The sequence below is a fragment of the Rattus norvegicus genome, chromosome X (genome assembly GCF_036323735.1).
Source record: "Rattus norvegicus strain BN/NHsdMcwi chromosome X, GRCr8, whole genome shotgun sequence".
Classification (NCBI taxonomy): Eukaryota; Metazoa; Chordata; class Mammalia; order Rodentia; family Muridae; genus Rattus; species Rattus norvegicus.
Window position 1 is genome coordinate 122,238,333 of NC_086039.1, and position 11,722 is coordinate 122,250,054.

General features: G+C 40.5%; 1 protein-coding gene across 2 annotated transcripts; it reads right to left on the reverse strand.

Annotated features, from left to right (window-relative positions):
- Positions 1-5,403: 5,403 nt before the first annotated feature.
- On the reverse strand, positions 5,404-9,885 carry C1galt1c1 (C1GALT1-specific chaperone 1). 2 transcript variants are annotated; one of them, XM_006257487.3, is made up of 2 exons: positions 9,711-9,840; positions 5,404-6,646 (listed from the first exon to the last, which is right to left on the reverse strand). In XM_006257487.3, exon 2 carries the CDS (start codon positions 6,639-6,641, stop codon positions 5,691-5,693), a length of 951 nt encoding a protein of 316 aa, XP_006257549.1. In that variant the 5' UTR covers positions 6,642-6,646; positions 9,711-9,840; the 3' UTR covers positions 5,404-5,690.
- Positions 9,886-11,722: the final 1,837 nt, after the last annotated feature.

Sequence of the window (11,722 nt, forward strand, 5' to 3'; positions counted from 1 at the left end):
GCTATGCAGTATGGTGATCACTAACCATATGTGCTACTGAGCACTGGAAATGTGGTAAATGAATTGTCATGTGCTATAACTGTCAAACACACACTGCATTTCAAAGAATGCTAACTAATTACTCTTGTGGATTACATGGTGAAATGACAGTACTTTAGATACTTTGGGTTAAGTACAATAATACTGAAAGGTAACGTTCCCTATGGCCTTTTGCTCTTTAATGTGGTTACTAAAAAATTTAAACTGTATATGCAGTGCTCGTGTTTAATATACAGACAGCAATGAAGCCTCCTCCCATGTACTTTAGAGAAATAAAGGAAGAAAAATGATCAGTACCAGTTGACCAGTCTACTTGTCCTCTTTTCCTTCTGTGTTGACAGTACTCATTTATTTAGTATTTTGTGTATTACATGTTTCTTATCAGATCCAATAATTTTTTTAAAAAAATATATTTTACATGTATAGGTGTTTTGCCTGAATGCATGTCCATGCACCACATGCCTAGTGCCTGCAGAGGCCAGGAGAAGACATTTGATCCCTTGGATCTGGAGTTATAGAAGTTTACTCCATGTTGGGAACTGAACCTGGGTCCTTTGCAAGAGCTGTCAGTAGTCTTAACCACTGATACTTCTTCTGCCCTGATCCAGGAATAAAACAAAACAAATGCCAAAACTTTAAGTCCTGCTCTTTCTGCCAGAACTTTTGCCAATGAAATAATGCAATGGCATAAATAATGTGGCTATTCTTGTGTGGAATCACTAAAAACATTCCAAAGACATGGATATTATGTCAATTTAAAGAAATAGCATCTCTCAAAATCCAGGATTTTTTAAGGCAAAAGGACTACCATATTCTAATTTTTGTGTGAATTTCTAGGAAGACGAACAAATACCTATTTACCTCCTATAGGGCACCAACTACTGACCAAAGAAAAGATTTCATCCACATCTAGCTTGGTGAACCAATGAGCTTAATGGGGATTATTTATAGAAGCATGGGCAATTTTATGCCTGGTTAAACTACTGACTGCTTATTGTCTAGGAAGGGTAGGGACTCCTCAACTCTTAATGGCCTATCTATCCTTGGTTGTTAAGGGGTGTCCTCTTGAGCTCCATTCTCAGCAACTGTTAACTGCCTATCTCTCTTTGAGAGTATGGTCCTCCTGAGTCCACACTCAATAATTGTCAACTACCTATATATTCTCAGGGAAGAGTGGGGCCTTGTGAGCTGTGCCCAGTAAGCAACTATTAATTACCATATCTTTAGGAATAGATAGGATGTTATGAGTCCTTCTCCTTATGATAGAATTAATGGATTAAATCTTGCAAATCTTGTCTGGGACTTCTAAGGATAATCACATCTGCTAAGAGTTCAAGGTGGGTAGTGGTGGCTGGAGAGATGGCTCAGTGGTTAAGAGCACTGACTGTTCTTCCAGAGGTCCTGAGTTCAATTCCCAGCACCCACATGGTGGCTCACAACCATCTGTAATGGGATCTGATGCCCTCTTCTGGTGTGTCTGAAGACAGTGACAGTGTACTCACATACATACATATAATAAATAAAATCTTAAAAAAAAGAACCTTTAGCCAGTAAGCCATCTTGCTAGTCCACGATTATCAATTTTTGTTTTGAAAAAGGGTTTCACTACATAGTATAAGGTTTAACTTGAGATCTTCCTGCCTCATCCCTTCAGCTGGGATTATAGGTGTGAACTAATAAACCCTGATACAATGATTAATTTTAAAACCTGGAAGAATTATTTTTAGGAAATTAGGTTAACTCTTAAGAACTGTTCCCATGCTAAAGGAAAACTCATTTCTGCTAGAGACTATGCAGGGTTAAGGAAGTCTAAAGGGAGGGGGGAGGTATAACAACAGAGTAGGTTGGGGGATGACAAAAATATCCCACATTTTTCTCCTGTCATCAGGGGGCATTTGAGGGAAGAAGGAAAAAGAATAGGTAGCATAAGGAAGTATACTAGGAGGGTGAGTATGAGCAAAGTACAATGATACATTCCCATTATTTTACACTCAACAAAAATTCCAGGCAAGGTGGCTCCTGCCTATAATTTCAACACTTAGAGGAGTTTGGGGCAGGGCGATTCCCTTGAGTTTCATGTCATCTAAAGAAAGCCTGTGTTTAAAAATGAAACAACAGTTTACAAAGCAAACAATGCTGGTGAGTAGATGGTTGCGCTGGTAAAGGTGTTTGCTGCTACACCTGAAGACCAGAGCATGATCCCAGGAACTCATGTGGTAAAGAGAGAACTGGCTCTTTTAAGTTTCCTCTGACCTCCACACAAGTGCTGTGGCAAGTACCTGTGCATCCATTCACACAAAATAAATGTGATAAACACATTACAACTCTACAAAGTGGCTGGAGAGACGGCTTAGAGTTTAAGAGCATGTACTGTTCTTTTAGAGAACCAGGAACAGCATTCCCAGCACACACATCCAGTGGCTCACAACTACCTGGAACTCCAGACTAGATACCCTTTTCTGGTCCCCAAAGGCACCTGCTCTCACTTGCACATAACCACTCACGCATTCATTGAATGCACTGAATTTTGCACCCAAAGAACACTTAATGGAAGAAGCAGAAATGAATGACAGCACATCACTAGATTCTGCTGTTTACAATTTTTCTAATGTAGGTATGTTCTGCTTTAAGAAAATCTAATTGGATTAGTTAAATGAACTCCAGAAAACTCTTTGTCTCATAAGCCAGATTTGATACACAATAACATTTCTGCTACATCAAAAAAGAGAAAGCCAAGGAGTATAATTTCTTTTTATTGTTGACATGTTTTCATTTTGAGGAGGATGAAGCTCATGTAAGGAAATGGCCTGGGGTTTGCTAAAGCTAGGCTACAGTGTCTTCTTAAGCAGAAAAATACAAATTCAACTTTTAGAAGACATTTACATCTTAGTTGTGGCTGAACGAGGTGTCTCAATTGTGGGTGGTTGTTTAAAGTGGTGGATCTATTCTGTTGTTATTAGCCATATGATTAACATGGCTACTCACGTTCATGATTAATTTGCATTGGACCTCTACTTTTCCTCACCTCACTCCCAAATCTCAGTGTGCTCAGGGTTAGTGTCTAGCTACTAAATGTGGATTTTCCACGTGCAGTCACCTGACATGTAAAAAAGTGTATCTGTATCTAAAACCACAGTATTAAAATTTTTGTTAGTTAATTTTTATCTACAAGCCTGGATATACATTATTTCAAAAAAGGCAACATACTATTGGAGACATTTTATAATCCAATACCATGTGTAAAAACTTAATCGAACATGAATTTGATTTTTTTTTTTCGGAGCTGAGGACCGAACCCAGGGCCTTGCGCTTGCCAGGCAAGCCCTCTACCACTGAGTTAAATCCCCAACCCCACGAATTCGATTTAAATGCCCATATTTACCTTGTTATTTATTGACTGACAAGTCAAAAGGATGCATTCTAACATTTTTGCAACATGGCTACTTTCTGTAGCCCTGCCTGTCTATTCCAGAACTCACTACCTAGACAAGGTCACACACAAAGTGATATCCCTGCTTCTGCCTCCTGAGTGACAGGGCCTGGCAATTCCAGTAAAATTTAAATACACTGGTGCTGGCAAGGTGACGCAACAAAAATAGAAATAATGTTTTACATGTATGTATGCTTCTGTCATGTGTGTGCAGGCGACTGTGGAGGCCAGAAGGTGTTGAATCCCTGAGTTAAAGAAGTTGTCGACTACTCAATACGGGTAGTAGGAACTGAACTTGGGTCCTCAAAACCACGGGAAGTGCTCTTAAATACTGAGACAATTTCTGGTCCCTAAAATAGAAAATTTTAAAGAAAGCCAGATAAATGGCTTAGTAGGTAAAGGCGCTTGTTGTGAAACTTGACAATAGAAATTTGATCTCCAGGTTCCACATCGTGGAAGGAGAAAACTAACTCCCACAAGATGCCCTCTGACCTCTACATGTGCACTTTGGCTTGTATAGCACCCCACCCCTCAATAAAATAAATGTAATAAAAATAAGAAAACATTAATGTTAGGAATAATGACTCAGTTTTTTTTTAAATCACTATACTTACACAGAACATGACATGATCTGTAGAAATTGCACCTGCAACCACATAATATGGTGCTTATTAAATAGGATTTATGATTCTTTGAAATAAATAATCCTTCAGCTTAAGCAAAATCCCAAGGAAGAAGGTCAGAGAGTATTTAAAACAAAGGCTTGACATACTACCTTGAGGATCAATAATCTGAAACACAATGCTTTCCTGAGGAAATGCACACTGGTTTGCTAAATCTGAAGGAGATATTAGAGTCACAAGACCAAGTACAAGGAATACTATATCTAAGAAGTCTCAAATTTATGAGCGCAGATTATAGGACAGGACAGAACCAAGCATAGTACACATTTAGGAGGGCAGGAATAGCTGTAGTCACAAGGCAGGCATTTTAGGTAGTCACTTGAAATTAAGCAGATGATATGGTAATCCAACATGGATGGTGAGGTTAACCATTAACCATCCATAAATGAAAACCAAAGCAAATCAGTTATGTGTGATACAATCATGATTCTGGGGAAAATCTCAGAATTTTCTAAAGTTACCAAAACAACAACAACCTCCATATTTAGGTTAGGTAAGCGATTCATCCAGATGACCAAAACCAAGGTTTTCAAAGGTGATGTGCACAGAACTCACTGTCCAGTAGACATGAGTACATCATATATTTAATCTAAGCTACAGCTCAGACCTCAAGGGGGAAAACCAGTTAAATGACATTTTTTTATAGTTACATTCCAAATGTCTGACCTGAATGCTGAAATACAGAGTTACTGAAAACTGTAAATGCTAAAGAATGCTACTTAATTAACTTTCAGAAATATTGCTTAATCTATATAAATAACTGCATGACCTCTCAAGAAAACAACTGACATCTTAACAGTGTTAATGAATACTTTAATTGCTTAGTTGTATATTTTGGGAAAGCAAATCCATTGGCATTGGTATGCCTTAAAGAGTACAAATCTGCATCAGAAGTAAGGGAAACAACTGGGCACAGTGGCATTAACACTAGCACTCAGGAGGCTAAGGAGAACTGCCAGTTCTAGGCCAGCGTGAACTACACAGTGAGACCCTGCTCCTACCTTTCTCAAGTACCTAGGCTCCCTCAGAAATTAAAGGAAACACAGGGCTATAAGTATTCTTTAATCACAAATTCCCTGGAGATCTCATTTGTATATCTTAGAAAGCTAAAATGATATATGTTTTTTTTTCCCTCGGAGGTAAGGACCAAACCCAGGGCCTTGCGCTTGCTAGGCAAGCACTCTACCACTGAGCTAAATCCCCAACCCCAATACACAGGTATAAAACCAATAAGCAAAGATACACCACAGATTTTAATGTCTATAATTTAGTCTTTATCACATAAATATAGTATTTATAAATATGTATTTGAAAAATTGTTATTCTTAAAACATTTATTTTTAATACATTTAAATTCTCACAAATGATGCAAGGCTAAAACAGCATTCCATTTGACAATGTACAAGTAGACTTCAATGTGTGATTATACCAGTGTAACCAGATAAGAAAAAGAAACATACTACTGTGTTAGATTTGTTATCAATTAAAAACAATACCGTGTCTTAATATAGTTACTAAAAGCATGCTCTTGCTTTCTGTCAGTCATTCTCAGAACCATTCGGAGGTAAGAAAACCAATGCATCATTGAAAACATGTCCAAATGCCCTAAGCCGGTACACCCCATACATCATCACATGCATCTGATTAGGAGTCAGTCCATTGAAAGTAACAGCCATATCAGAGCAACATCCTTCTACTACCTGGTTTGGTTGGTTAGTCATTGCCTCTTTAATGAAAAGCCCAACAGATTTGGTATTAAACACATCTTTTCCATCGGCGTCTTCTGCATTTTCTGCAAATACTCCAGCATATTTCAGGCAGACTGCTAGCTGCTTATCTTCAGATATCTTCCAAATCATTCCTCCTTGTTCAGGACACTTTTCAGGAACACTGAGAAGGCCATTGAGTCTTTTCATTGATTCTATGCTTAAGACAATTCCTCCATCCACACTCACATATTCAAGGTCTCCAGATTTTACAGTGTGACCTAGATAGAAAGGTTGTGATGGATCCTTTCTTAACAAAAAATATTTGAGATTTTCAATAACAGCGAAAGTAGTGGGGCGTGCAAGGAAGAACCAGTTGTATTGGTCCTTGTATTTATCATAAGCATATTTGTAAGCTTTCCTCATCATCAACCACATATCATTTGTGTCCATATTAATTGACTCAAACACTTTAACATTTTCAGAACTGAAGAATTCTGCTTTGTCACAGTGTTTGGTCCAAGTCTCCTTCACTGCAGCCCAAAGACTCACATCTTTAGGTTTTACGAGAACTATACAGTATACCTGGAAACTCTTACTAAGCTCCATGCGTTCAGTCTCTGAAATTTTCAAGATATCATCTTTGTTAGGGGCTTGCAGATGGTGATGTTCATGGTGGTGCATTCTGTTTCCAATCCTAATGTGGCCTAGCATAGTGATCAAGGCACAGAAGATGCTTCCAAGCATCACACCCTTCAAAAATGAACTGCTTTCTGAAAGCATGTTTCCTGCAAAGAAAAAGACTTTTCAAATACACAGTCTAATCATTTCACTTATATACTTACATTTGTTCTCAATGTTTAAAAACCAAAGGTCCACATGCTTGAAATAAGGTGAAATCAGGTAAAAAGCATACTGTGACAAGGACTTTCAGTATCCTTCCACTAGTATTGGGTCACCATTAGGTAGAAACTGCAAGATTATAGAAACTTATTCACGGAGTGGTATTTGCAGTGTGTGTGTGGGGGGGGGGGGAGAGGGAGAGAGAGACGAGAGACAGAGACAGACAGAAAGACAGAGACAGAGACAGAGAGGAGAGGAGTAATTTTGTACATCATTTAACTAAGTGGCAAGTCAAAGCATTAGCCTAGAAACTAATGTGATAAACATTGTTTTTCCATTATTCTCTAAAAATTTTGTATGACAAACTTGCACTGTTAGTATTTCTGGCTATTATAGAAGAGCTTTTAGATCAAGACCTTTAAGTTGAACAGATACTCAATTTAAACTCAAATTTCTCTTTTCTTTCTTCGTTTTCTTTCTTCCTTTCTTTCTTCCTTTTCTTTCTCTTTCTTTTTTCTTTTCTTTCTTTCTTTCCACTTTGTTTTTTCGAGACATGGTTTCTTTGTGTAGCCCTGGCTGTCCTGGAACTCACTCTGTAGACCAGCTGGTCTTGAACTGAGAGATCCACCTGCCTCTGCCTCCTGAGTGCTGGGAATAAAGGTTTCCCGCCGCCACACCTCAGCTACAGCCACAACTTCTGCCGCCGCCGGTGCCATCACTGTCACCACCAGCACTGCCACCACCAGCACCACCACCCACCTATTATTTCTCCTCCTCCACCACCACCACCTCCACCACCACCTCCTCCTCCTCCACCACCACCACCTCCACCACCTCCTCCTCCACCACCACCACCTCCTCCTCCTCCTCCACCACCACCACGACCGACCACCACCACCACCACCACCACCACCACCACCACCACCACCACCACCACGTCTCAAATTTATTTCAACCTACTGCTTGATTTAACTGATGGTTAATGTCCTGAGGTATTTTAAGCAACTTAAAACACATTTCTTGTGGTTAGTATCATATGTTATAATTAACTCTGTCTCTAAGACTAAATGTCTTACTACATAGTTTATCAACTATTGATATAATAAAAGTCCACAATGGGAAGTTGTTTGGAGAAAGAAGTCAATACAGGCATATTTGAGGAACATTTGTGACTATTTTTATCTCTTCAAAAGATACTTAATTCCTTGAGAAAGTAAAAAAGGGTGGAGGGGAACCTCCTGTGTTTTAATTTCAATTAGAAACTGGAAGGAAAGCCAATTAAAAAAAACCAGCTGGAAAATGTTATGGTTTACTTTTTTGCTCGTCAAGGCTGATGCTTTCCAGTTTCCTCTGCAACTCTTCAAAGTTCCACTGTGCTCCTTCTACTTCTACTTTGTCTGTTTTGGTTGAAAAGAACCTTAGAAGCTACCTGAGGTAATTTTTCTCATTTAAAGAATACACCCAGTTATGTGTCAATTAAAAGAATGGAACTGGAAAGATGCTTCAGTGGATATTGAGGAGCCCAGTTCCAGACCCAGTGCCAATATAAAAAGCTGGGCAAGGCAACCCCCAGCACCATGAGGTTGGAGACAGGGGACTATTGAAACTGTTGGCCTTCAGCATATTTCCTGGTTCAGGAAGAATAAAGGGGAGAGTGATAGAGCAGGCTACCTAAAGTCTACCCTTATCTGATTCTAATGCTCAATTCGGTGACACCCTCTAGTGACACACACACACACACACACACACACACACACACACACACACATTTCTTTTAAGTGGAGAAATGGAGGACCATAAAGGTTAAATAACTGACCTAAAGTCAGGGGTAGAAGGGACCTATAAGTGAGAAATGTGGATCTAGTAAACATAAGTGATGCTTTCACCAAAGTTTGCTATAATGCTACAAGGATACTATACTGACAATTCTTGTGTTCTCTGTCTCTGTCTCTCCCTGTCTCTCTCTGTGTCTTTGTGTCTCTCTCTCTCTCTCTCTCTCTCTGAGATAGGGTCTCACTATGGAGCTCCAGCTAGTCTTGAACCTGTGATCCCTTCATTTACCTATGTGCTGGCATAACTTGTATGTGGCACCACTTCTGGCTCCTATTGTTTTCTTATAAAAGAAATGAACTTCGACTTCTACCACAAAGACAGCTGTCTGCAGGACAGGTGCGATTTCTCTGAGTGTTTGGGGAAGTGGGTGGGGAAAGGCAAGATGGTAGTTTCCCTATGTAATCCCGAGAACTTGGTCAATAAACAGTTCTCATAGGAAAGGAGAAACAACAGAAAAGCTATGCTTCCAAACAGTATTGTAACATTCACCTTTATATTAGTTGTCATAATTGCAGTTCGTTCTTTCTTTCTTTCTTTCTTTCTTTCTTTCTTTCTTTTTTTTCGGAGCTGGGGACCGAACCCAGGGCCTTGCGCTTGCTAGGCAAGTGCTCTACCACTGAGCTAAATCCCCAACCCCATAATTGCAGTTCTTATCACATGATTATTATTTCTGGCCAATACACAACAATCCAGACAAATCCCTTACTGATTTTGTGTCAAAATTTTCCTGAACTTTTCCTCCTAACGGCAAAAATACTATTAAAACTCAGAACATCTACATACAAATTCTAAACAAAATATTTTGTACAAATTATCTTAACGGTTTTTTTTTTCGGCTGAGGAACAAAAGAAAAATCTAACACCAACAATCCGCATGATAGGATATTTTGTACACAGTAGGGAACTTAAACTGAACACACAAGAGAAAGCGGAAAGTATATTTTTGAAACAAACTTTTTTTAGAAGGAGAAAGTGGATGGAGATCAAAATGGAGACTGGGTACTAGTCTGGACTTAAGTGTCCCCACTGAAGGGCCAAGGGAGAATCTCTAGGAAGGCTACTTTTCCCCACTCCCGCTGGGTCCTCCCGCAGCACCTGCCAAGGCATCCCTAGTGGAGCATGCTGGGAATGGGCTAAGACCCAGCATAGGGCCCCAGGCTAGGGCCCAGGCCTTACCAAGGGAGTGAGAGAAACAGTTGCTCTGGGTTGTGCTTGAAGTGGGGGCCGAGGTTTTGGCACTCACCGCATCTAGAATGGCTCCAGGGCAGGAAAGCGCTGCCTTACGCCGCTTTCCTCTCACGTCCACGGCCCACTCGGTTACGCTCTGGACCAGGCTGCTCTAGACGCAGGCGGTATCCTCTCGTTGGTTTCATTAATGACGAGCAACACAGGAAGCTGACGACAGTGGGGTCGGGCGGGGGCGGGGCAAGAGCTGGGTACCGGGTGGGGGACGGGCTCCGCGAGAAGCCAAAAGGGCCTGCTCCGCCCCGAATTCAGACCTGACGTAACCGGCACGCTCAGCTGTACCCAATGGAATGCCCCGAGGGGCGTTCGTGTGTTAGGCCCGCCCACGCGCGCTTCCTAGTTCTCCCTATGAGGCGTGGAAACTGCCAGAGTCTGAAAGAGCTGGTTCCTACCTGACATAGATTTCTCGATCTTTCTCTAACCTCCTCCAATATGTTGGTACCCTTGTGGTGACAAGAAGGTGTTCCTCCCAGTATTCCTAGCCTGGAACCAAAATGAAAGTCATTGAAATTGTCATCGCATTGGGGAGCAAGAATTGGCTGTAGTTACAAGGGTGGTAGGTTTGAAGCCACAGCCTTGTATTGATCTAATCTTTAGTCAAGTCCTTTGATACCCCGGAGAAGTGGCTTCATTTACACGCTGCCTGTGTTCCTTTGTTGTGTTTGGAAAATATCACAGTAGTACCTATCTCACAGGTTATCAGTTAGTGTACATAACTCCCCTAGCAAAAGTTGAAGTGTAAAGTAAACATTTAGTAAATGTTGGTTCTGTGTATTCCACCCTGTATTACTAGCACATAGTGCCAGTATGCAATAGACAAATATTTGTGGAGTTAATGAATGTTAGAAATACAGGTGGAGAACCAGACCCGGTACAGGATAAGTGTTGCTTTCAAAGGACTACCCAATAAATTAAAGGCAGAGCTGAGTGTACACTCCAGGTCTAATTAGGACTACAGAACCCCGAAATAAATGTTTAGTCTCTTGAAGTGCTCTTTTGTAGCTGGTGCTGTTCAGTCACACTTGTAATGTCATCATCACTAGGGAGGCCAAGGCAGAAGGAAATGTTCTGTCACTAGATTTAGTTCAGGTAACACTGAGATGTGACTTGGGCCTGAATTCCTGAAGACACATACATTTGAATGGTGACTGGCAATACCTTAAGTACAATGAAAAGTTCAAGAAGTCTTGTAATGACACTTAGATTACAGGAAATTATTATTCTGGCAGTAGGATCTTAATCTGGGGGCCATGTTCTTGACAAACCTTCCACTTCCTTGGGTGGGGCATGTTTGTGTTTGAGCTAAATACAGTCACAGTGTTCAGTGCTGTTTGCTAGGTGAAAACAAATTGAGTGCACGTATTCTACACGGGCCTGGGTTTTCTGCAGCAGGCCTATGAAGAGTGCTTGGTCTTTTTACTGTACATGAAGCACCTTTCCTTTTTCCTTGTCAATGCAGACATCCAATTTATCAATATCCTAAACAAACAAACAACAGAACTGAAGTTTTTCACCCACATTATCATCTTCCACAAACTCTTTGGCCCACATCTTCATCATCTTCCTCATCTTTCTCTAGAGACTTGTGAAAGGCATGAATGGGAGAGTTGGAGAGGTTGCCAGGCGGCTTTGTTTCAGTTTCCACAGTAATTCATTCTCAGTGGCATCATAGCTATCAGTGCTTCCCCCCACCCCCCGCCCCTCTTTTTGACCTTCTTATTCAAAGGACCAGCTGTCCTCTATCACAGTGAAAGTTTTCTAATTTGAATTAGGTACTGGGTTATTTTTGCCAAATATCTAACTACATTTGTGTTGAATGAAGCTGGGCCAATCAATTCAATTTTCATCTATTCGTTTCCAATGCTTTCTCATAGTTTTTACTAAACTGGACTCATTCCCAGAGATGGCTAGGAAATGTTTCTCATTCTATAACCTTCTTATAA